General features: G+C 40.9%; 2 protein-coding genes across 3 annotated transcripts; one reads left to right on the top strand and one right to left on the bottom strand.

Annotated features, from left to right (window-relative positions):
- Positions 1-9,011: 9,011 nt before the first annotated feature.
- cdca5 (cell division cycle associated 5) lies at positions 9,012-10,619 on the bottom strand. Its single transcript, XM_061807711.1, has 2 exons — positions 10,134-10,619; positions 9,012-9,687 (listed from the first exon to the last, which is right to left on the bottom strand). The coding sequence occupies exons 1-2, from the start codon at positions 10,608-10,610 to the stop codon at positions 9,436-9,438; spliced, it is 729 nt and encodes a 242-aa protein (XP_061663695.1). The 5' UTR covers positions 10,611-10,619; the 3' UTR covers positions 9,012-9,435.
- Positions 10,350-22,689, top strand: psmb2 (proteasome 20S subunit beta 2). 2 transcript variants are annotated; one of them, XM_061809368.1, is made up of 6 exons: positions 10,350-10,482; positions 11,970-12,092; positions 12,173-12,243; positions 22,031-22,193; positions 22,288-22,337; positions 22,484-22,689. In XM_061809368.1, exons 2-6 carry the CDS (start codon positions 11,981-11,983, stop codon positions 22,580-22,582), a joined length of 495 nt encoding a protein of 164 aa, XP_061665352.1. In that variant the 5' UTR covers positions 10,350-10,482; positions 11,970-11,980; the 3' UTR covers positions 22,583-22,689. The 2 variants fall into 2 exon arrangements, with proteins under 2 accessions (XP_061665352.1, XP_061664625.1); XM_061808641.1 differs by lacking the exon at positions 10,350-10,482 and adding an exon at positions 10,844-10,983.
- The last annotated feature ends 3,612 nt before the right edge of the window (positions 22,690-26,301 follow it).

Raw genomic sequence — 26,301 nt, 5'->3', positions numbered from 1 at the left:
GGATAGGCTCCAGCTATCCCGTGACCCTTGTGAGGATGCGCGGCTTGGATAATGGATGGATGGATGTCTTCAATGTTCATCATGCAGAGTTTCAACCTAAATGTGGGTGGGACAAAATCTGTCTGAGAATCAAATGTCATCAGAAAACAAGCCTAAAATTACAACTGAGACTATTTTAGGAGGTTTTTTTTTCCTCTGCAGACATAATTTTTAAGTCTAGAACTATGAGACATGTGCAAATGGTCAGGATTATAAAAGTCCTATAAAGCAGTCGAAATAGTTAACGAAATTAAGTTGATTATTGTTCTTATCCATTAAAGTAAAAACATTGAGATGATTCACTTCTTCAATAATATGCATCTAAAATGACTTTAATTACATTATCTACCTCAGGAGAATATGAACATTTTCTCTAAATTACACTTTTTAGTTGATGGCAAACATTAATATTAAAAATCTTTCCAGTACACCGATGAGGAAGGCCCAATACTTAGTTACAATATTTTCTTATTTATGCCATGTTTCAATAGTCCTTTACCCAAATTATATTTGCCAAAATGAGATTAACTTTGATCCCACAAGGAATAAGCATAATAGTTTTGAATCTTGCAAAACAAACAAAACCTGTTGAGCAGAGCAGGACCAACCTTTGTCACCTCGTTGTCACTTAACCACTTGACTCTCTCCATTAATTTAGTTACTAAAGTAACTGAGTCAATTATAAAAGCCCCTCTCAAAGTGCACTCACATGTCACTCTCTGATTCACTATGTGTGTGTGTGTGTGTGTGTGTGTGTGTGTGTGTGTGTGTGTGCGTGTGTGTGCGTGAGTGTGTCGTTAACGGCTCAGCTGCCTCGCCTGCTTTAACCAGCTAATAAATATGAAAACAGCAGGTTAAAGTTTTATGCCTGAAAGGATTATAGCCCTCAATAGAGTCCTATGAAAAATCCCCCAAACCTCATAATGGTCAATGTTGTCCCATAAAACCGTGTTGGACAAAAGAGAGAGAAGGGGAGCTTTTTCACGCATAAGGGGTTTTCTCAAGAGCACATTGAGTGGAGTCGGGCCCTGGACCCGCCCATAGATTGTGTGGCTGACAAGTGAAAGCACGGCTGGGAGCGGCAGGTGCGTGTGCCAGGCACCAGGGGAGGGGGTCACAGGGGTCTGGTGACCACGCAGGGTGGAGGTGTGTGTATGTATGTCTGTGTGTCTACAGAGAATGCGACGCAGCTGCCGGCAGGAATGTTTGCACATTGTCACTTCCATTTAACTTGCTCTTTTTATTTTGTCTCCTCACCCCTCCCGCATCCACGTAGACCCCTGTGGCTGACCGGGGGTCTGCCATGCCTCTTCCTCGGCGCAGAGATGGAGCTAAACGCTGACACTTTGTCCATAAAGACTGCATGGGGAGCAGGTCATGCCCACCTCAGTGCTGTGAAGAAGAGGATTAAACCAACAGATAGCACATTGGGAGGAGAATTTTACACAAGCAAGCAAGCTCAGCTTGAACACGCACTATGACTTGTCACACTTTAATCCCCGTGGGCCTTTTATGCTCCTGAATTCATCTTTTTTTTTGGGAAGCAACCATGTCAACATATGGTGGCCCGTAGATGAAGCCGTTTAATTAAGCATCTCATGAATTTATCTGCCCAACTTTGCCAAAATAAATCAATCAAATAACACACACACTGAAAATCAGGCTCAACACTCAACTCACAAACTAATCTCGTGTCATGTGGCTTTTCATGGACTCTTATCTTTTATTCTCATGCATTTGCAATAAGGTTAGTGCATTGTTATCAGACGCCAGTTAGCACTTGAAGAAGGTCGTTTTCTGTGCTGACCCACACGTGCTGCATCTTGGTCCCCCGAAACGGACCGTTCGCACCATACCTCGGTGTCTAATCTCTGTCGTCCCATTCCAAACTGTGGCCTAAGGCTATGCGTGGGTCCTCGCTTAATCTCTCCCCCCACAACGAAGTCTCCACATATTCCTCTGGGATTTGGCAAAACTGTTACATGTCGCAACGCCGCTTTTTCACACCATCTTCCTGCAAAAAGGGATTAATGGCTTCACTATTATGTGCAGTGAGAATGAATAACAAACAGCCGTCTGTTTATCCTACAGAAGAAAGTGCGTCCTTGTGCTCTTTTATCAAATCGTCTTTGAGGAGGGGTGTCGCAGAGGTGACACGCCAGCAAAAGCATGGTCTGAAATCAGTGTGTTAAGTTAGCATCTGATGCTTTTATTCTCCCCACAGCGGATTACAGTTTGTGTATGCATACTATAAATTGTATATGCAAAGGATGATGAAAGAAGAGTTAATGAACGGGTGTCCACTTTAGTGAGACCAACGCCACGACGATCAGAATCTGAATTTTACATGACCAAATTTCTGTGACTACTGTGAAATTAAAAGTGTTAACCCTTTGTACGGCACTCATTTAAATAGCCTACTATTTTAATCCAAGAAAGTTGTAGTAAGACGTTTTACTGCAACAACTACAACTTGAAATTAACTTATTTAATCGACATGCGCCGTGGCTGCGGTTTGCCATGGTTACTTGCCCCTCAACGTTTTCACAAGCCACAATTTTGGTTTTGACGCATAGGGACGGAAAACCAATCATCTGGTCTTCCTTCATCTGTTCAGGGTTCCTCTTTTTTTGTTTTCTTTCAAAATACACCTGCCCCTGTGGCCAATGGGTGTGGTGGCTGTGTTACCCAAAAATCCTGAAATTCATCTGGCGAGTGGGCGGATGTTAATGTCAAGCCTTGAAAGCAATCTTGCAAAAACGTAACCATAATTGTTAAATAAATTATGGTTATACATTTGATAAATTAATACACCAATATACATTTTTCAATTGTACAATTTTCATTACTGTCATGGCTTTTTTTCATTGTTTTCATGATGTTTCTGACATTTTGTAGTGAGGCGTGTAAGGTTCCATAACTTTAAACTACCAAATATGGTTTCAAAACGATCCAGTCATTATTAGACTTTCACTGAATTACATCATGTCTTTTCTTTCTTTTTTTTAATTTTGCCAATGTTTTTATTTTGAGCAACAGGGCCACTTCACATGGTACACAGTACTTAGACAAAGGGTTTAGGACCTATTAAAGGTCATATTTCAAGATCAGTGGATGATCTCACATTAATAATCCAGTTGACAAAAATTTCCCACCTCTGCGTTATTTCTCCTCATTGCACTATATTTTCCACCCTTTTCCCCCCAGCATAAACGCCATCCCCGCAACTGCCAAGACAGACTATGCGGCTGGCACGGAACATACGAAAATGAAATATGAAATAGTGTGTGTGATAAACTGGTAGATAATCATCTTTTCATTAAAACTTTCATCCCGAGTGACTTAAATATTCAAGGGGCCAATTACGGCGCTTTGTATCTCTTTCTCTCATACTCTGGCTATCCTTAACAAGAGCAGTCAGCGCGCGAGGGAAGGATGTGTGGCTGGAGGGGTTGGGTGAGAGCATCATTATGGAGTGGTCCGGTGGAGGAGGGATGGAGGGAGGGATGGAGCTGTAGAGGGGGTGACCAAACGTTCCCCAACAGGGGGAGGGGGGGAGGAGAGGCGGAGCGGCAGGCCTAATGTGAGGCTGTCCAAAAAGTGGGATAAGGAGAGGAGCAATATGAGGTGTAAAGACATGTAGTGCAGGTGCAATGGGTGGATGGTGGATGGAGGGATGCTGGGGAAAAAAAGAGCAGACAGACGAGTAGAGACGAGTATAGATTTTCCATGCAGATAGCGGAAAGATGTGCGCATCCTGATGAGTGCCACAAATAGGGTGCACAATTCTCTTGGATGCCTTGCGTGGTGTGGGTGTGCGTGCATGTGTGCGAGTGTATTAGCAGTCGGCGCACTGAAGCCCACGGGCGATTCCTGTGTGAGCTTGCGATAAAGGGGGGAAAAGGGAGAGGAAGTACAATGGGGGGGTGCGGAGGAGGACTATGGGGGAGTCAGAGGAGGAAGTTAGTTGGTTGAGTGGGAAGCAGGAGGGGGTGGAGGAAAGTGGAGAGCTTCCTCTGTGCTTTTAAAAGCCTCTGGATCATGTCCCCGTTGGTCCTGCACTTTCCACGCACACACTCACAGAATTCCTCACCCAATTGTGCTCGTCTCCCCCAAACGTCCCACCCTCCCGCTCTCAAAAAGAGTGTCTTGGCAGGGTAATTAAGAATGGCCTCTAAACACGGGCGTAAGGCAGCCACGCTCCAGATGAAAGTAAATGATTAAAATAATTACAGGCTGTGAGATGACGAGCCCGAGTGTGGGGTGGCCGCCGGACATTTGTCAGTAATTAGATAATTAATCTGAATGCAAATGATGAGCCCTAACGAAGCAGTCAAGCTAAACCAGCGACAACTGCCGTGAGTGAAACGGGAAGGAGGGGGAGAGATGAAAAGGCATGGGAAGGAAAGGGGGAAAAACACATCTATATTGAGAGTGTAAAATATCCACCCCGCTCAAAAATCAGCATGAAGACACTCCCGAGCAAAAAGGCAGCATTTTTTGATTTGGTTTCAGCTAGTTGACAGCTTCTGTCTCACTCTGTTTGTAGCTTTCAGTGACAGTGACAAGCACACTTGTTAAAAATATGCAAAAAGGCCTCGCACGGAACTCTCCATGCTCCTCTCCCAGGCAGCTGAAATGTCAAATGAAGGGTACCAACACAATGTGGCACCCGAGGATGCAAACATAGCGCATCCTTAAACGTAAAAGCAAATTGTGGATTTACTCCCTGACAGCAAACACTCATTATTTTTCTGTCTTCCACACCTGCTGTCAACTGGTAGGAACATCTTACGTGATCTTCAGATTTTTTGTTTGAAGTGAAGAGGAGGTGATCCATCACAAATGAGACATGCGTTGTGTTATTGTGGCTACTTAGCATTGATGATAATATTACAGCTACAAGCGTGGAATGTCAGTGACATAATGGTGTTTGTCAATTAGAATTCCTCTCAGTAAGCCTTAGAGAGGGTGATTAAGTGTTCATAAATTGTAAGTAACGCGTGAATGGTAATTTGCTTACCTGTATGTGCACTCTGATTGGCTGGCAACCGGGCCTGGATGGAGCACACCTCTGAGCCAAAGACATTTGAGATTTTGGTTCCATTCAACTTACACTCTGCTGTATATCCTTTTTTGTTGCTGCACACACCAAAAAAGACCACGTCACATATGTACAGTGTAGAAAATAAGTATTTGAACATCCTGCTATATTGCAAGTTCTACCACTTAGAAATTATGGAGGGGTCTGAAATGTTCATCCTAGGTGCATGTCCACTGTGAGAGAGATAATCTCAAAAGAAAAATCCAGAAATCACAATGTATGATTTTTTTAACAATTTATTTGTCTGATACAACTGCAAATAAGTATTTGAACACCTGAGAAAACCAACGTTAATATTTGGTACAGTAGCCTTTGATTGCAATTACAACATTGTCATGTTGAAAAACCCAGTCACGACCCATCTTCAATTCTCTGACTGAGGGAAAGAGGTTGTTCCCCAAAATCTAAAATACCGCAGTCATCCTCTCCTTAATACAGTGCAGTCGTCCTTTCCCATGTGCAGAAAAACACGCCCAAAGCATGATGCTACCACCCCCATGCTTCACAGTAGGGATTGTGTTCTTGGGATGGAACTCATCATTCATCTTCCTCCAAACACGGTGAGTAGAATTATGACCAAAATGTTCCATTTTGTCTCATCTGACCTCAAAACTTTCTCCCATGAATTCTCTGTATCATCCAAATGGTCATTGGCAAACTTAAGACAGGCCTTGACATGTACTGATTTAATCAGGTCATCCTTCCGTGCCATGCATGATTTCAAATTGTGACGTCTTAGTGTATTACCAACCGTCACCTTGGAAACGGTGGTCCCAGCTCTTTTCAGGTCATTGACAAAGTCCTGTAGTGTAGTCCTGGGCTGATTCCTCATCTTTCTAAGGATCATTGAGACCCCACGAGGTGATATCTTGCATGAGGCTCCACTCCAATTGAGATTGACCGTCATGTTTAGCTTCTTCCATTTTCTAATGATTGCTCCAACAGTGGACCTCTTTTCAACAAGCTGATTGGCAATTTCTCCGTAGCCCTTTCCAGCGGTGTGGAGTTGTACAATTTTGTTTCTGATGTCTTTGGACAGCTCTTTGGTCTTGGCCATGTTACAAGTTTGAGTCTTCCTGATTGTATGGGGTGGACAGGTGTCTTTATGCAGCTAACGACCTCACACAGCAGCATCTGATTCAGGATATAACTTGGAGTGGAGGTGGACTTTTAAAGGCGGACTAACAGGTCTTTGAGGGTCACAATTCTAACTGATAGACAGGTGTTCAAATACTTATTTGTAGCTATATCACACAAACAAATTAAAAAAACATACATTGTGATTTCTGGATTTTTCTTTTTAGATTATCTCTCTCACGGTGGACATGCACCTACGATGAAAATTTCGGACCCCTCCATAATTTCAAAGTGCGAGGACTTGCAATATAGCAGGGTGTTCAAATACTTATTTTCTTCACTGTATGAATGCAAGGAGAGATTTCAGACACAATATGCATACATTCACCACCAGTGAGCTAACTGACTGATCAACTGACAATCATCGTGTTGACTGAAAAGCAATGAAGCTTGCTCATAACACATCTCCACATACCAGCTTGGATAAAAAGACATCTGTGACAACGGACCACTCCCCCCGTTCGAGCAAATTAAACAACACGTCCATTTAGCTGTTGAGAGCCTCTAGTGGCAGCGTTTTACCTGCCCACTCGTCGTTAAATGAGGACTGATGGCTCACTCATTCAGCCTGACATAATCACTGGAGAGCACCGCTGCGTGAAGGAATATGGTGTATTTGGCGAACATGTTGCGGCTGTGCACACTGAGCAACAGCGAGACTCTAATTTGTCCACAAGGGACATATATGCGCATCCATTTTATTGAAGTATTGAAAGATGGAACTCCAAAATTGACCACAAGCTGATTTGTGCCGGCGGTAATTCTAATTCCAAAACATGATGAATCGGCTGAAATAATCAGTAATAGTTCCGAAATGTTGCCAGCATAAAATCTTCATTAACTGGACATTCATGCAATGCTTTTAGCAGTGGTTCTGTACTGTTGTTTGGCTGATTCCTCTATTTTCCATGATGTGACCCATCTTTATCTAAATGAAGAGCAAGAACACCACACATCCTATTTCTTGTCTCATTGTAGTGAAACACTTGGTACTTCGCTATATAGATCTTGTGCACATGACGTCACCATTTTCACGGTGCCATATTGCCGGTCAAAAATAGCTGCTCGACAGTGTGGGGGATATTGAACCGGAGCAGAATATTCACAATGCCCGAGACTTGTTGTGCTGTTGGTTGTTACAACAGACAAGACAGATACTCAAAGAGATCATTCTATGGAATACCATCTGTAAAGGTCGATGGATTTCGGCAATTAAACATGATGGATGGTGCCCAACCAAATACACAAGACTGTGGAGCAATCATTTCATTTCAGGTAGGATTTATTCCTCTCAATCTCAAATTACCAAGAAGTATTTAGTATGCGTTTAAAAAAAAAAACACAACAGGGAGTTATCTCCAACGTACACGGAAGCGTGTTGCGGCCACACGTTAAACTTCGGTAAAACTCTCCCCGACAGATGTTTTTTTTTTTTTTTTTTTTTTTTGTTCTCAAATGAGTCCAATGCGTATTTTAAAAAACGAAAATAAACCGTCGGTCACACAGAGGTTTACGTAGGTTAACGTGTGGCCGGAACACGCTTCTATTTTTGGGGGCTGAATCCTATCCCAGCGGTTTATTTTCTTTTTTTAAATACGCATTGGACTCATTTGAGAACAATGCATATTTTAAAAAAAAACATCTGTCACGGAGAGGTTTCCTAAAGTTTAACATGCGGCCGCAACATGCTTTGTGTACGGAGGAGCCGACTCCGTCTTTTTTTTTTTTAATGTGTTGTTCTCAAATGACCCAACTTGGCATGATAAATACTTCTTTGGGAAACGTTACCGAGGAGCCGACTGGCTTGTCCTCTTTTTGTCCCAATCATAGTTAATGAATGAGAGTTTGTGTAAAACCAGGGTCATTTATTTAAATATTGGTATTTGTATTGAATACTAGCTGAAAAGATCGATGGATTTTGGCAAAGGTTAACGTGTAGCCGAACACACTTCCGCATTCACAAGCCGTCTCCCCGTTGAGAACAGATCCAGTAATGAAGTATTTGTATGCATCCAGACTTTTATACGCTTTCGAACGCTTCCATGTATATCTCGACAACTTACTCACCAGATACATGTGTAGATCCAGTTGTCCAAGACAAGCGGAAGCAGGTTAACAGTCCAATTTCTTATCAGCGAAAATATCTACTTCGGCATAAAATACTGGTTCTCTATACCAAGTGTCTCTCTTTTTTCCACGTACCTTCCTTTATTATCACCTTCTAAATGTTTAACGGTATCGGACAAAACTCTGGGCGTTGTGTTATAAAACGTATGTTGGTGTTGTCTCCAACTGACTTAGCATTGAGCAATGCTTTGCTTGCCCGGCAGTATCACGTGACTTTGGTAACGTAGGTGCACGAGCTCTATATACCGGTGGCCAAATTGTGAGTCCGACTTTCGCTATCAAAACACCTTCTGACAAGGTTGGCTTCTACATAAGGGGTAAGAGCCCAGAGAATCTTTTGACGTGGCAGGGCTTCCCCACTTGCAGGGTAGAATATGCATGTTACAAAATACACAAAGCTCACTACATTTAACAACGGCATCATGAATGAAACATTTCTTTTCAGCGCAGCATGTCATGTTTTAGTTGCTATTTTGTGCCAAGACTCTTTTGTGTTTCTCAACGATTTTACACAGTCACAATATTTATAAAATACAGGTATTGTATTCCACTCAGATGTGTTATCGCTTATCAAGTCTGTTAGATGCTATGAAAGAAGCCCAAATAACATGAAACAGAAATATTTATTTAAGAATTGAACATGAATACAACAAATACATTGAGATAATGGCCATATTACATTATGAACAGGTGCTTAAAACCTGTCTAAAGAATTTAACTCTCCAGTAAAACAGTTGACGTGAGTTTCAACAGATATGATTCAACGTGAACACTCTACTGAGCAATATTACACATGGGAACTAAAAGTCAAAAAGACTTTAAAAAAATGAAACTAACCATTTACAGAAAAATAATTCTGGAATAACATATTTAACCCTGAGTCACAAATCATAATATAACAAACCCTTATGACCAGGAACAGAAAAAAGGTAGAAAATTATGAAAAAAAGAGAGTCAGTAGCCTGTCTTTGAACACTACTACCCAAGAGATTTAATCTGTTCAGTGTTTGTCGGTCTGCACATTTATTTTACTCGACGACCAACTCAAACTGTTCAGCCTCCTGGAACTCGGCGTTCATCTTGGCCGAAAGCATCTCCAGCTCCGTGACGTCAATCTGCTGCACCTTCCTGCGGCTCTTCTTCTTCTCCTTCAACAACGACACCCCGGGGATGTTGAGATCTGGAACGCAGTCTTCGGTGTCCAAAATGAATGAGCTGGGGCCAGATGAGATACTTGAAACCTCCAGACTCGCCTTGCCTTGCTCGACTCTTTGTCCCACCTAGCAGCATCAAAATTGGTAAATAAATCAACCACTATTTTGACAACCAATAGGCTGGTATTTAGTATTTTCAGCCTTCACAACTACTGAATAAATGGAAATAAGAATGATAACCCAATAACTGCTATTGGTAATTGTCTACCTCCTAGACAAAAAAACAAACAATAAATCAGTTTAATCTCTGATGAAAAAAAGTAATTACAGTCGTTGTAAAAACAACCTGTAATTGACATGTGCAGAAGCTCTCCCTCATATGTTATATTAGTTAATTATTACATATTTGTTGTTCTTGAATTGACCAAAAGCAAATAAATAGTAATGGGAAAATACAGTCTTTTGCATAATATCATATTGAAAAATGATTTTCCTATTACTCAATGGAGTTATTCAATGGAGTAATCGATAATTGATTCCAAAATATTCTATATTCCAAACCAAAGCCTTGCCTCGGGGGTCTGCAGCATCTCAAAGCCGAAAAGAGTTTCTCGGGATTCGGGGCTATTGAAGGATTTGTCGCCGATTCTGGTGTAGGATCGACGCACTTTCTGCGACCACACCGCGTAGCTCGTGTCCTCGGCTGGCTGCTGGGGACGAGTCTGGACCGGCGTAGATGGTGGGAGGATCGGGGAGGGCACAACGACCTTCTTCTTGGCGCTTAAGGACCGGGGTCTCGTCCGGACAGGCCCTGGAGTGGAAATCTTTTGTCTTTTCTGTTGGTCTTCTGGTCGCCTCGGCGTGTTTTCTTTATTGTGCTCAGAGACAGGAGCTGTTTTCCTGGGCACGATTTTCCTGACGGTAATGGACCGCTTGACTGGAACATTAACGCCATGCGCCATGTTGTTTTCAGTATTTACCAAGGAAGGAGTCAGCCGTGGGGAGCGTCTTCGCTGCGAAGAGTCGTTTAGTTTATTATAATCCGCCATCGTTTTTTGGCTCGGATGTGTTCGTGTCTTCAACAGCTCTCCGAAAAACAGTGATGTACTTTTTAGAGTGGAAAAAGGCCAAAAGCATACAATATTGTGAGACGGCAAAGTCCGCTCGAATTGCCCGCCTTAGTCGCGTGCAAAATAGGTCATAGCGTTTCCGGTGACGCAGTACTGTGCGCCTTCTATTTGCAACTTTTGCTGTGTAATCTGACCAAGCGAGGCTAGAACGCGTCGTTTGTATTATAATACTCGCTATCAATCTATTTTTCGTAATACAGAATGGAATATTTAATAGGTATACAGGGACCGGATTATGTCGTCGTCGCTGCCGATAATGTCGCATCCAACAGCATCGTTCAATTGAAACAAGGTATCTGACAGTGTGTTAGCTTAGCATTGCCACTAGGCTAAACACTCTTTTTGACATGGTAAAAGATTAGGAAAGGTGAATCTATTAAACCAAGCTACATTGTGTCTAGAATTAAATGTACTTCTGAGTGTTTGACGTTAGCTTCTGTGTGCGATAAAAACGCTCTGAAAGCCTAAAATGTCACGTAATTTGAATTACTGTTCTGTTCATTTCTTGAGGGCGCCTTCCATGTGGTTTTAGAATTTGTAGATGTAGGTCCGTGATATAATAATATATCAGCTCTTATCAGAATAGTTTTGGTAGACCCATTTGTGCACATATACTAACGAAAGTGAAAGTATTTCTACCAACAAGGGGTGTCAAACTTAGTCATGGAAAAATCAACATTACACCACGTTCATTTCTTCAATTTCGGGTGCAGTGCCCGGTGCCACTAAAAGATATGTTCCCTGAGGAATTTAATGTGTGACAAAAATGTAGCTGATTCTAGATTTTTTTTTTTAATCTAGTCATTGACATGCTTTAACTTCAAGCATACTTCAACAACTTACTTTTTTTGTCTCCCTCTAGGAGGTGTATGATGTATATTTTTTACATTGAATAAGTAAGTTTCTTTCGGCTTGTCCCTTTCGGGGTCGCCACAGCGTGTCATCTCAGATGAACGCACATATGTTTGGCACAATTTTTACGCCGGATGCCCTTCCTGACGCAACCCTTCTCAGGGAGTGGTTGAATAAAAGATGTATATCGTCTTTGCACAACCTAGTTCTCTTTCCCTCATGTTGCACATAGTCACTTTTGTGTGATGGCATTTCCAATGAAATGTTTGAGGTTCTTCCCAAAGCATGTTGCTAGCCATCATTATTTTGTGATGGATCACTAGTTTACAACATTCAAGTCAATAAGAAATTGTGACTGATAATTATTCAAAGCTTTAATGAGATGCACTTAGTTTATGAGAGTTAATTGCGTCCCTCATGTTTCAGATGATGACAAAATGTTCAAACTAAGCGAGAAGATCTTGCTGTTGTGTGCGGGAGAGGCAGGAGACACCGTGCAGTTTGCAGAGTACATCCAGAAGAATGTTCAGCTCTACAAAATGAGAAACGGTAAACTCTTAAAATTTGATTTTAGATATATTTGAGGAAGGTCTTGGTTGAAGTTTATTTTGAAATGTTTGGTCTTTCAGGCTATGAACTCAGCCCAACAGCCGCAGCAAATTTCACAAGAAAGAACCTCGCAGAGTACCTTCGAAGCAGGGTAAACAAACACAACAATCTGAAGATACAGGATATAGTTTTGTGTAAAAGAAAATCAAGGCTGCCAAGCTTTAGTATTTAGGAGGAATATAACTTATCTCGTCTAATGCAAATTCACTCACGTAGACATATTCGCTCAACATTATCCTCATTATGACGTTATCGTTACCAAACGTTCAAAGTTACTGGCCTATTTACTGTTTTTCATTTGATTCTTTTTTTTTTTTTCTATTCATGTTCCGTACACATTTACTGACTTACTTTACTACTGTGATGCATGTATAGCCTAAGAACAGAACTCCCAAGGTATACCGAGGTCTCCCTATACTTGCTTTTACAGTGCCCTCCATAATTATTGGCACCCCTGGTTAAGATGTGTTTTTTAGCTTCTAATATTTTTTTTTCTAAATAAATATGGGACCTTAATGGAAAAAAGAGAAAAATCAAACCTTCAATACAAGTGCATTTATTCAGTGGGGAATAAATCCCACATAAAGAAATAATGATTTGACATCAAATAATGTGTGTCACAATTATTAGCACCCCTGGTGTTAATACTTTGTACAACCCCCTTTTGCCAACAAAAAGCACCTAATCTTCTATAATGTTTCACAAGATGGGAAAAGACAGAAAGAGGGATCTTCAGCCATTCCTCTATGCAGAATCTCTCTAAATCACCCAGAGACCTGGGTCCTCTTCAGCTCACCCCACAGGTTTTCAATGGGGTTGAGGTCTGGGGACTGAGAGGGCCATGGGAGGAGCTTGATTTTGTGTCTGGTGAACCATTTCTGTGTAGATTTGGCCATATGTTTAGGGTCATTGTCTTGCTGAAAGACCCAGTGACGACCCATCTTCAGCTTTTGGGCAGAGGGCAACAGATTTAGATTTCAAATGTCCTGGTATTTCAAAGCATTCATGATGCCATGCACCTTAACAAGGTTCCCAGGGCCTTTGGAAGCGAATCATCACTGACCCACCCCCATACTTCACAGTGGGTATGAGGTGCTTTTCACCATGGGTGCATCGTGGCACGCCAGACCCTCTTCGAGTGTTTGTTGCCAAAATGCTCAATCTTGGTCTCATCTGACCAAAGCACACGGTCCCAGTTGAAGCACCAATGCTCCTTGGCGAACTCCAGACGTTTGCGTTTATGATTGTGAGTGAGGAAAGGTTTTCTCTGTGCATCTCTCCCAACAGCTTGTTGGCATGTAGACAGCGCCTGATGGTTGAATTGGAGACTTTGTGACCCCAGGATGCTACCATTTGTTGTAATTCTGTAACAGCGAGCTTCGGAGATCTTTTGATTTCTCTTACCATCTTCCTCACTGTGCGTGGTGGCAAAATAAACTTGGGTCCTCATCCAGGCTTGTTTACCACTGTTCCAGTTGTTTTGAACTTCTTAATTATTCCTCTCACAGTGGATATGGGCAGCTGCAGTTGAGTGGCGATCTTCTTGTAGCCTCTGCCTGACCTCTGAAGGTCGACGCACATCTGACTCGCTTGTATGCTGTGTTCCTTTGTCTTTCCCATGTTTAAGAGTGCATAAGTGAAATGGCCTCTGTGTCACGTCATATTTATACCCCAGGGAAACAGGAAGGGATGAATTACTAATTAAATGTTCCTAGATACTCTGGTAAACTTTGTAAACTACTGTAGAAATGACAAATGCTTCAATTATATTTATTTGAAGGGAATTGTTACGGGGGCCAATAATTGTGGAACAGGTGATTTAATAAAAAATATTTTTTTTTTAGTCAGGGATTTTTTTTTCTTACAATTCATTTGAGTTGAAAGTTACATTTTCCTAAAATTTTCAGTGTGGTAGTATTGTTCTGCAATAAACACTGAATTTATTTTAAGTCTTTTAACACATCTTAACCGGGGGTGCCAATAATTATGAAGGGCACTGTATATGATTATGGTGTTTTGTAATCAAGTCAAAGGATATGAGGTGTTTAAATATGCTAACCTGAATTTGCCAGAATTCAAGGTCAATGGGTATACATGTACCTGTAATGTAGAGAACAGAAATTGTCAATTCTATGTAATATACAGTACATAGAGTATTTAATTAGTCATCTTAAAAGCGTACTGTTCTATATACAGTGACTCAAAAGTGTAACTGGAAACAAGTTGAAAGAAAATATCTGTTGTAAAACACATTTGTGGTTTACCAGTCTTGGCTCCAATATAGTGTGACAACTGGAGCCCTCCTACCTTTTTTTGCATCATAGCTTGGCTTTGCCTAAAACGTTATTTTGATTGACCAGCAGGAAAAAATAGATATTACATTATTATTAGTCGTATTACATTCCTCTCTATTACCCAGAATATACAGTCTCCTCCAAAAGCATCGGAACGTCAAGGCCTATTTCTTTGTTTTTGTTCTATTGCGAAGACATTTGGGTTTCATATGAAAAGATGAATACGAGACCAAATTTCAGAGTTCCAGCCTTTATTTTGTGGTATTTACATCCAGGTGCATTCAACAACTCAGGACAGAACGCCTTTTTTTTAAAGGCTCCCATCTTTCAAGTGAGCAAAAGTATTGAAACAGACATTATTAAATGAATTTAAAGTGAATAACATTTAATATTTAGTGGCCTAACTTGCAATCACTGTATCAACATTGACTTCAACAGACTGTTGGATTCTTAATTTTGAAATGGTTTTCCCAGTTCATTATTGGTAGCATTCTTCACTTCTTCTTTCAGTCTCCCCTTCAAGTGATTTGTTGTGTTGGCGGTGTGTTTTGGGTAATTGTCCTGTTTCATGATGAAACTTGTATTTAGATTGGGTGCATTATTCTGTAACCTGCCAGACAAGATAGTTTTGTAGACTTCAGAACTAATTCTGGGGCTACCATCATGAGTTACATCATCACTATAAACTAGTGAGCACATTCCAGAAACATTCGTGCCCAACCCATGACATTCCCTCTACCATGCTTCAGAGATGAGCTTGTGTGTTTTGGATCATGAGCAGATCCTTTCTTTCTCCATCCTTAGAGGTTAGTCTTGGTGTCATCAGGCCATAAAACATTTCTCCAAAATTTGTGTAGCTCATCTCAGTCCTTTGTAAAGTCCAACATAGCCTTCCAATTCTTTTTACTGATCAGTGATTTGGCCCAAATATTTCTTCTTCAAAAAGGGAATTGTGCTACCTTCACTTTTGCCTTGCGGATTTTGGCAGTGATGTCATTAACTGTTGTCATTCGGTGTTTCTTCACAGCTTTCACAATGTTTCTGTCATCAATTGCTGTTGATACCCTTGGCGGACGCGATCGATTTCTGTTGTAGTTTTTCTTTTTCAGGACGTTTCAAATTATTGTATTGACTATCCCAAATGTTTGTGCAAGAGCTCTGATCGATTTTCCCTCTTCTCTCAGCTTCAAAATAGTTAGTTTTTTTTTTTGGTGTTCATGTTTGCTTAATAGCAAATGCAATTTTCACAGATGAAACCCAAAGCGAAAAAACAACCACTAGCTAATGTGTAAACAATAAATGCAAAAAGCAACACCTGAGCAACTAGAAACACTCATCAGTTGCATGTGCTAGTACTTTTGGTCATTTGAAAAGTGGATGGGTTGAAACGAAAGATACTCCGTTCTGAGTTGGTTAAAGCATCTTTTTGTGAATCCCATGAAATAAAAGTTTGAAGTTTTTCACCTCTTGATCTGAAACTGAAATTCTTTCAGTGTCACTGTTCAGTGTGTAGTCATGGATAATATATAGGGATAATAATCTCTTTCTCATTCGAATTCCATATACAGTATGTGATGCTTTTTGGCCATAGGTTAATGGGTGCATAGTATTAAGATAGCACACAAATGCAGAATTTATCTTTATCCTCACTAGTCCATGGCACACCTGTGTTGCAACTGTGCTTTTGATTTAGCATCTTTACATGCATAAACTACTACACACTAATAATGATGATACTAAATGTGTTCAAGCCATGAAAAAGATTAAATTGTGTATTTAACATATATTCTTCATGGTTATGGATGTGCAACCATAATTACCATTTAGTCTAATTCATTGTTTTAGATCAATTTCTCATCGTGCACCAAATTATGCAACATGAGATAAATATTTTTTTTTGCTAATTCTGATGATAAATTTTGACTTGTTTGCAGATGTCTCTCCCTCTGAGACCTTGTGTAACCTAACCTACCTGACACATTTTTGGTTCTGAATTTTAGATAATTGTATATGAATTGAGCACAAGACTATATCCACTGCCTGAGGTTAAGCCAATGTATACCGACTTTTCAAATTGTTAGTTAGCGCTTGTTGTTTGCAACCCATTTTTCTTGCCAAATTTTAATTAAATAGAAATTGAAATAGTACGTATTTCCTTCAAAAAAATGTTGTTTTGTCATTTGCAGATATTGTAACTCTTGTGGTAATTTGTGAGGACTTGTGCAGCTGCTTCCTTTCACAATAGCAGAAGGGTAAAAATAATTACAAAAAACAATTAGCGCAGCCAGGAAGGGAATGTGGGACACATCGAGCCAGGGATTGGGCTGGGGAGGGAGGCTGTTGGTGTCCCAGAGGAGAAAACGGATCCTCGGTAGACCCACACTGTGCAGACTGCACTGTGAGAACCAGTAGGAGTCATTGCACACATACATGACTTAAAATTCTCCAGTACAGCTATAAACCATATTATAAGCTATATTATAAGTCGAGATACTTTATTTCTTGTTGACTTGTAAATTATCCTTTTGTCTTTGTAATGTCGCATTTCATTTCGTTGGGTAACTTTGTCCATTGCAGCAAACCCTGAAACATCAGTGAAGGACAAAACACTTGACTATACCCAGTTAGCCTCACTCCTTGGGACAGTTTTTAAAAAATTTTTAATTGATATTTGCAATGCATCAATCCCAGCATCTCTCGTGATGGGTTGTCGTTTTCGTTACAAGTTAAAGGTGCAAATCAGTTGTTGCCTTGCTTTGTTTTTATTTGGATCATACAGCTGTGGCGTGGAATCAAAAAATAACTTAATGGCAAGTGTGAAAATGTAATTATCAGTTGGGCCACAGTAGAGATGAAAAGGCTAACAGGTAAACTGCTTAAAAATATGTATGAAAATATATCTATATTAAAGTAATAATAATCTCTAAAAATATGTATCAAGTTCAACTCACACACCAACCTTGAAAATTGGAGCCTATAGATAAGTCATTTTCATTCTGGCTCTATACATGCCCAGATGAATTTAATTTTTTAGTACTCCTCGCCATATTTATATTCACAAACCAAACTGAAATCTTCTTATCAATGTCAGTATATTTGCATCCATTTTCATAGTTCAAGAGTTTCACCACAATCCAAAATCGTACCATACCGGCGACACTGTATGTAATATGCCAACTATTTAATCAAATAAAGTAGACACCTCATGGAAGAGTGCAGTTTAATCCATCAGTACTTGTAAACAAGAACCTTTTTTTTTATTATTCCGTTTTGTCCGCATTCAATTATTTCTTCTGTCACCTGGATGAAAGTAGACCATTCCCTCTGACATTGTGCGGCAAGCTCCACCCTCCATAAACTGACCGACGCATATTAAACGCAAACAAGGTATTGAAATGTTATTATGGAAATCTTTACAATCAAATTGAAATTTTGTAAAATGGACACTGTGCAAAAATGCTCAGTGGAAACAACGCTATAGCCACACACAAAAAAAAGATTCTCAAATAGTTTGCACACGCAAAGGCGGCTTCTGGATCATTTGTATTCAGTCAAGGTTGTAAAATGTTGAGGAGAAGAACATTTTTATTCATGTCTTGTCATCTGCTGCAAGGGAATCTTTATTTTTGTGCCTCTCGGTTACGACTTTGGCTTTGTGAGTGCAGGATTTATCAATGCTGCATTCTCAGGAGTGCTGAGAAAACCGAATCCAAAGCATTTTTTTCCCCCCAACCAGCATCCCACACCTTCCTCCAGCTATGTTTCCTCACACATTCAACAACCTCCAGAGTATCCGGACATTTGCAAATTATGTTGGATAAACAGTTTTTTTTTTTTTTTCATTTTTATCCTGCAGTCCGTCTCAAGTATAAGGTGTTTAAGATGCAGAACATCAATATTTCATGATCAGCTTTTGTGTTTATTTTGTAATATTGGAAATGATAACTAATTTTTAAAAAGTAGTTATAAATTGTTACGACACCTCCTTTTTACTCTGGATTTTCCAAAATCTCAATTTTTAAACAGACCCATGAACCCTTGAGTTTAAGATGGTTGCTGCAACAAAACATCATTATCGATTTATTTTAAGCTTTCTTTATTCCTAACCTTTTGTTCAGTTGATGTCTGAGCAACTGTCCCAGATATTTTAGAATTGGTTTTAATTAATTTGATTAAATCACAGCAGATTAATATCAAGACAGAGCAAAAAAAAAAAAGAGGATTTATTAAGATAATAATTTGTTTTGTATCCCAATTGTTTCTCCTTGATCCTGAAGTCATCTTTTGAGTGCCTCCCCCCACCCCAAAAATGTTCACAGCACTGCCAGCATATCCAAACCCCTAGGTTAAAAACTACTGGCTAATAAATTAATCAGTGCTATATTGTTAATTCGTATGGCCTTATTCCCGCAGGATACATTCCAGATGAGTTCTATAGACTGAAAAATGTCATACTCCAGTGGCTGGCGACCACCGGGAGGTGTAGTTAACTCTCGTCAGCGTGGCACGTCTGAGCGGAGGAAGCCAGACTTGGTTCGCATAGACCTGTGCTGGCCAACCTGCCGTCCAGGAAAACAACTGGGCGGTGTTATTAACCTCTGGAGAACTGCATTTCTCCAGCTTCAGGGAGCAGGGAGAGCAAGAGAGGAGCCAAACAAAGGGGGAAAAAATTGGCGATAAACATAATCACCGGAGGCCTCAAAGTCTGCATCAGTAATGAGGCCCAGAACTCGATACAGAGTCAGAGAAGAAGTTCAAAGCGGATGAGGCCTCAATCTCGTTCTCTGTCGCATTTTGGAGCTTTGTCGTGCTGTTGAATAGACAAGTACATATTTGTCGCACACTCAAAGGCACCCACGTCTTTTACTTGGCTGCAATTGCCACCATCTTCTGTGGCTCAATGTCAAATTTTCGGTCTGAATCATCAGTATTTCAATACCCATCCATAAAGGTGTTTAAAATTTTTGTTAGATTCTGCTTGTAACTAGAAAGCTACTCAACAGCGGAAATGTGGCAGTGTTGTAATATGAATCATTTTTGCGTGACCCTACTAACCTTAAAAGAAATTTTCATATAGCGATCGAAGCCATCTTGTTTGCTGCAGTTAGCAGAGTAGATTATTTTGAATTGACAATGATTAACATCAATTGCACCAATTAAACATGATGTTTGCATGCTTAGGGGAGCTTTCGGATTTGAGGTCATCCCCCAACAGTGATCAAATTTTACCCTTTCGTGATTAAATTGCTGCTGTAACGTGTTCTGTAAGGTCACAGCAACAGTTCGCCTCTGCACGGCGACGTTCTGCAGCTGGGCCCATGTGTGTCGGTGATAAATTTCTAACACGGGCACACAATGGGCACAAATAATTACTGGCACCATATTGCATGCAGCTCGTCGGCTCCTGCACAGATGAACAATTAAAGCAGCAGATTGAGGAGAAATGCCAATAAAGAGAACATGCCCGGAGGCAGGGTGCAAAAACGGGGAGAGGGGAGCAGGCGACAGGGAGGGAGAAAGCCAGAGCTGGAACTTGGAAGAAGAGTTTGAACACTGGTGCATTTTTTTTTCATTCCTGTTTTTTCAAAAGATAATTACTTGGGGTTTGGAAGGTGAAAGGTGGGGGCTGTCATAAACAACTGGTGCCAGGAACCAGGTTGGGTAAAGATATCGTTCCTCAGCCTATCTCTTCCAACCTGTTAGGGCGGGGGGGATATGTACCAATGTGGCATAGCATACTGGACTTGTGTGCCATGATACTCGAGTATCAAAAACCAACACAAGACCCAATTGTCATGGTGTGAATATTGCTTCAAAACCTAAATGATCAGCAAAAACCATCCTTTTAACGAAATAATTCATGGCTTTGTTTGGGTATGAGATTGGACTTGGAGTATGGGGAAAAGAATGATCACTGTTGATTGAGTTTTTATTGCTAAGAGTAATTAACACTCAGCCTTTTGTCTTGTTTGTATTTGCATTCATAGATGTGGGGGGTGGGGGGTTGATCAGATGATCCATATTGTTTTGTTAATGTGAATCTAGGTGCGAGTTCAGGTGGCGGGGCTAACAAGGTGTCTTTGAGGTGACATGGGAAGGTTATTTTGATGTCAGGTCCGTATTATTGTTACATTGTAACCAGTGAGGCAGGTGTCAGGTGGGTGGGGGTAATGCCACTAGGGCGTTCACGGGCTCACAGAGGAGTAAAAGCGCACATGCAAACACACATGCATGCACATTATTCAGCCGTACCTGGTGTGTGTGTGTGTGTGTGTGTGTGTGTGTGTGTGGTGTGTGTGTGTGTGTGTGTGTGTGTGTGGTGTGTGTATGCTTTCGAGTGAGTGAATGTGTGTGTGTTTGTGCAGGGGCATCGTTAACACTCTAACTAAAGCCCACTCCGCAGGGGATATAACAATCATCCCCCTCGTGGCAAATATAACACCAACACAAGTCACAGAAATAAGCAGGTCAAAATTGAGCTAAATTGAAATGACAGGGCAGGTGTTTAGGTTGTGTGTGTATGAATCACCGCGTTGCAAGAGAGAATAATATCGTTTTGTTTTTCTATTTGGTGCTTATCAAAAACACTCTTTGTCTGTCAAGCATTTAGGCTTCGAGATGTTTTGAAGCCCCCCCAATTGTGTTTTGGTTTAATTGAGGAAAGAAATTAGTGTACTGGAGGGAGAGAAGAGGCTGGAAGCGTGGAAGATGTAATTTCTAAAGATGGAGTAGGGGATGCAAGAGAAACGACTTTAGAAGTTTTTAATGAGCCCTGGCGTGACTCGGGGGCTCGGGGTGAAGGCAATGAGAGAGGGGAGAGAGCAGGGGGCGAGCGGAGAAATGAAGAAGGAGGGTGGGTGCGATGGAGGAGGCAACAGGGGTGCTGGCTTCCAGCAGATGTCACACTGCAAGTGACTAAACTCTCCCCCCCCCACCCACCCAACCACCCACCCACACACACACACACACACACACAAAAGACGCACTTGCCCAGCCACACTTTTGCCCCGTGTCCCTCTGCCCCCTCCGCCTTCTTTAGGAGGGGCTGACATTTTGAACTGAAACCAGAAACTCATTTTGGCGTATGGGAGCCTGAAAACGGGAATTGGAAATTGTTGAAAATAAAATGTTGTCCCTGAGATTGGATGTAGCTCACATTTCACCCAAAGTCAGCGGGGGATAAGTTCCAGTTGCCACAAATTAAGTCCAAGCTCTGTAGGAAATTAATGAAAATCCTCGTAAGCCATCTGAAACGTTGGTCAATATAGTACAAAACAACATATCTTGAGAAATAATTATCATTCAAATTGGGATTATATTTTGTCATATACTGTTCCACCCCCCAGCCTCTAAATCATGTTTAATATTACTTAAAAGTTTTTTTAAAAAATTCTAATTACGCTGTATTTTTCCACAATGGATTCTGATTATGGATGAACCTCATGTGTTTTGACAGTTATTTAAAGCAGCAGTCGTTTGTAGCAGTTGAGCAGCAACGCTCAAGGCTGCATCGAAATATTTAGAAGTGGGCTCTCCGATTCGGAAGGCGAACATTGACTCGGCTTCGTCCGCTCCTTTCTTCAGACACCGTATCACGTCAACTTGTTGCTGGCGGGCTTCGACGACGCAGACGGCCCAGGTCTCTACTACATGGACTACCTTTCGTCGCTTGCCAAGGCCCCCTTCGCCGCCCATGGCTATGGCGCCTTCCTCACTCTGTCCATCCTTGACCGCTACTACAAACCAGGTGTGTGTCAGTCTTAAACACAGTAGCCAACGTGTTATTTTTCTCAGCTTTTTTCCCCTACAATTCATCTTCAACTGATTGATTTTTCTTTTAGATCTGACCAGAGTTGAAGCAGTGGATATCATGAAGAATTGCATTGAGGAAGTAAGTTGTACATTTCACTCAGCTTTCTACATCCTAACTTTAGGAAATAATAGTATACATATATTTTTTTACCATTTGATTAGGTTTCACATTACATCTTGACCTAGTTTGTTGTGGTCTTACTGAAGTTTGTGCCTCCCCCCTAGCTGAACAAGCGCTTCACCCTGAACCTTCCCTCCTTCACTGTCCGTTTGATTGACAAGGAAGGCATCCACGACCTGGAGAAGCTTTCTCCCACCAAGTGACCGTTCCCTGCTTTAGCTACCAGCAATCACAACCTTTTTTTTTTTCTACCACTGACCTCCTTGTTCTTTCTGTTCAAATAAAAAGTGACGCGCAGTTGAGATCTACACTCTCTGTCCCTGTGGTGCTTTTCTGTATGCGCTCTAGTTTACTCATCTGCAACATGGAAAGAGAACACGCTCCTGGCTGTGTACTTTTGCACTTGAATTCAGTTATTGTGCAATGGACACTTGCTCATGCATGTGCAGATGAAAAAAAACAGACGTGTAAATATAGGGAATAGGGCAAAGTGATGAAAAGCCTTTTAGTAATATGAGCGCATATGCTTTTATGTTGATTTATGCTCGATAGGTGTATCATATGAACCTTAGGAGTTTGAGCCTAAATGTGGCTGTTTGCATTACCGCTATATGATTTGGATGATCTGCTGGAGGCTTTGAGACTGTCCTTCAGTGCTTGAGGTTTCATTTGAAGGAAAGATTTATTCTGAGGGTTAGAAACAATAAATGGATTAAATAACCTTGAGTTGAATTCCCTTCAGTAGAAATTAAACCACTGAGCTTGCACTGTCCTGTATTAAAGGGTTCCCAGTTCATCACCATTTATGCGTCATAAGATGTATGCATAATTAATAATGAAATTACAAAGTTTTAAAGGGTTCAACCTCCAAAACAGGAGCACAGTGCTCCTATTTTGAGGCTAATCCTGAGCACAGCCACATCATCAGTTACGTGTGCAACAACTATCTCAATGTTTTTTGATTACCATCTTTACTATTTTCTTCCCCCAAATGAGTTGCACAGGTTAATAGTCAAATTAATGAAGGCTTTTTTTTCCCCAATCATCTTGGTCTGAATTTTTTAATATCACTTAAACCATGCATTTGAGAAGGAATGCATGGACGATTTAAATGTATAATGATGTCATAACATATCCACAATTGAAGTTGCATTTGATGGTTGTTTAATCATTTTTTTAACATCTGTTTTGTAATCAGAAATCTAGGCAATTAGTGGGAAGCAGGTAATTTAGGACAGTTCAAGTGAAGAAAAGTATCATTTTTTTTTAAGATTCTTTGAACAAATGTAGCGGCGGCACAGTGGGTCAGCTGGTAAAGTGTTGGCCTCACAGTTCTGAGGTACCCGGTTCAATCCTAGAGCCGCCTGTGTGGAGTTTGCATGTTTTCTCCCGGCACCCCGTTTTCCCTCCACATCACAAAAACATGCTACATTAATTGGACACTTCAAATTGCCCCTACGTGTGATTGTGAGTGTGGCTGTTTGTCTCCATGTGCCCTGCGATTGGCTGGCAACCAGTTCAGGGAGTACACCGGCTCTTGCCCGTTGACAGCTGGGATAGGCTCCAGCACTCCCTGCGACCCCTGTGAGGATAAGCGGCGAAGAAGATGGATGAACAAATCTATCTAGCAAGAAAAAAAAAGCAGACACACTACTTGCTTTACTTAGACCCAAAGTGATGTGGCGTGTCTCGATTTGGCCCCTGGGCCCTGCGTTTGACCTCTGTATTTAAAAGGTGCTCTCGAAATATCTTTTACTTAATTCTTAGTGACCGTTTTTCTGTAAATGTAAAACCAGGACAGGGTGGTAACATCACTGAATAGACGTGTGTGTGTATGTGTGTGTGTGTGTCTGTGCGCATGAATGTGTGGCTACTTCGCTGTCTCGCCTCCCAATTCTGCAGAAAGGTGATTAATAAACATTAAACAATCCCTCATCTCTCAAACACACCGGAATCATCTTGACGGGAAGAGCAGCATATGTTTGCCTGTGGGCACACACACACACGGAGATGGAGAGCGATCCTGCAGAGTGTCAGATAGAGAAGGGGGGGGGGAGTGGGTGATGGAGGAGAAGAGCGGAGGTTAGGTTACTGAGAGGGGTAATGAGATAGGAGGGGAGAGAGGGAGATAGGGGTACTGCATGTGCGTCTCCTGGAAAGCTGGAAATGTTACGTGGACCAGGAGAGGGAAAAAGTTGACTCAGAAACAGATGGTTTGAGGGATAAATCTGAGTTGTATGTCTTATTGGACACAGGGGAGGGGGTCACACCTCTGCTCGTGGCCATCTAAGTATTGTGATCAAGGCCACAGATGGAGAGGAGAACCCCTTGAGTCGCTTTTGGGGCCCCTTCAAGTTTTAACACGCTCACGATTTTTGCTCAGCCTTTTGTTCGAAAAGTTAGATCACTGAGGCTAGCGCGGTTTGATGCCGACGGAAACACGTACGTACCTGTCGACGATCCATCCAAAGCTCTTCTCTTAAATGTTGAGCTGTAGGGCACCGCGTTAAGGAGAAGTCATGAAAACATTAGAGTGTGTCCTCTGGAGACGTTGATGGTCTTTGGGAGCAATCTGTCTCCTTAAGTGATGTTTCAAGGTTCAAGGAGATTTAACCTGGAATAGGGGGAGAGGGAGTCACTGAACGCATCATCCTGCTGTTGGTGAGTAGATTATCTGCAAATTGATTGCCATTGGATATCAGTGGGAGACTGAGTTGATTTTTAATCCATTTTTATTTGTTAAATGTACTATATTTTATATTTTTCTATGCTATAAAAATATAAAGTATATAAACGTTATTGCTATAATCCATTATCCAAAATAAATGATTACTTGAATACAAATACTCTATTGAGTTAAAGCATTGTTTGTGACCTTCTTGCCGGCTTTGCCCAGAGGGAACAATAAAAAAATAATAATCATTATTTTTACGGACAGAGACAGATTCTCTCCAAAACAATTAGACTAGTGAGACTAATTCCTTTTTTTTTACGTTTTTTTTGTAGACCAAAGTTGAATATGAGACGAGGTCATAATTTTAGCTTTTACATTCAAGCACAAGACCTTTCTGTTGGAAACCACACATTTTGTTGCATGTCTTCTATTGCTATATTATTCAAACAACTTTTGTGCTGAATAGCTATGCTCAGTTTAAAATGTTGGTCTAGTCTGTGAAGACTATTTCAAGAGCATGTCGTAAAAACAAGAAATTGGAACTCTAACCCTCAGGGAAGATAGGTAATCAATTAGACATGTACAGTATTAGCCAATCACTACTTGGACAACCATTTGGAATGCCTCAAAGAAGAAAAAAAAAACACTGTTGTGTGATGGTCGAACAGATAGTAAAATAGCAGTTTATGAAAAACTGTCTACCCCAAAACAAATTTTTGTGCCATCAGCAACAATCGCCAGAGCGCACAATAAAGGTTTCAGAAATTTGCTTGCAGAGGACTTTATGAATAAAAGTGTAGAAAGCACGTCAGAAGTTGCAAACCACTCACTGGGGAAAAAAGAACATGCAGGCGCATCTGGAATTGCAGAGACAAGCATCAAAACTTTTGGACTGATTTAAGATTGAAAGACTAAAGTCTGGAAAGAAGAATCTTCTCGTGATCGAAAACATACAAGATCAAAAGATTTTTTTCCCCTCCTAATTCAGTGAAAACATTACCGAGCTGCTGATTATTTGGAGGTCCTTCATCATGCTGGGTAACAAATATGTGGGACGTTCTAGACTAGCCAAATCTATCTACAGACTTAAACCCTATTGAGAAGGTTATTGAGAGGAGACTGTAGGGAGTAACACTCCAAAAGGAAAAGCATCACAAGAGGACAATGCCAAAGTTTGCTACTGTCAATTGCCTGTTCTAATACTTTTGCCCGCATAAAAATGTTGTGTTCTTTTGCAAATAATGCTTC

Source organism: Syngnathoides biaculeatus, chromosome 1 (genome assembly GCF_019802595.1).
Source record: "Syngnathoides biaculeatus isolate LvHL_M chromosome 1, ASM1980259v1, whole genome shotgun sequence".
Taxonomy (NCBI): domain Eukaryota; kingdom Metazoa; phylum Chordata; class Actinopteri; order Syngnathiformes; family Syngnathidae; genus Syngnathoides; species Syngnathoides biaculeatus.
The sequence above is the reverse complement of the archived record's forward strand: the minus strand, read 5'-3'. Positions and strand labels throughout refer to the sequence as shown.

What these genes read in the sequence shown, in the direction of transcription:
- cdca5 (XM_061807711.1), bottom strand. Translation starts at nt 10,610, where the DNA reads ATGGCGGATTATAATAAACTAAACGACTCTTCGCAGCGAAGACGCTCC. An exon ending in AGATGCTGCAGACCCCCGAG is followed by an intron (nt 9,688 to 10,133) that starts GCAAGGCTTTGG and finishes TGATGCTGCTAG; the next exon opens with GTGGGACAAAGAGTCGAGCA.
- psmb2 (XM_061808641.1), top strand. Translation starts at nt 10,893, where the DNA reads ATGGAATATTTAATAGGTATACAGGGACCGGATTATGTCGTCGTCGCT. An exon ending in CAGAGTACCTTCGAAGCAGG is followed by an intron (nt 12,244 to 22,030) that starts GTAAACAAACAC and finishes TCCTTTCTTCAG; the next exon opens with ACACCGTATCACGTCAACTT. An exon ending in TGAAGAATTGCATTGAGGAA is followed by an intron (nt 22,338 to 22,483) that starts GTAAGTTGTACA and finishes CCTCCCCCCTAG; the next exon opens with CTGAACAAGCGCTTCACCCT.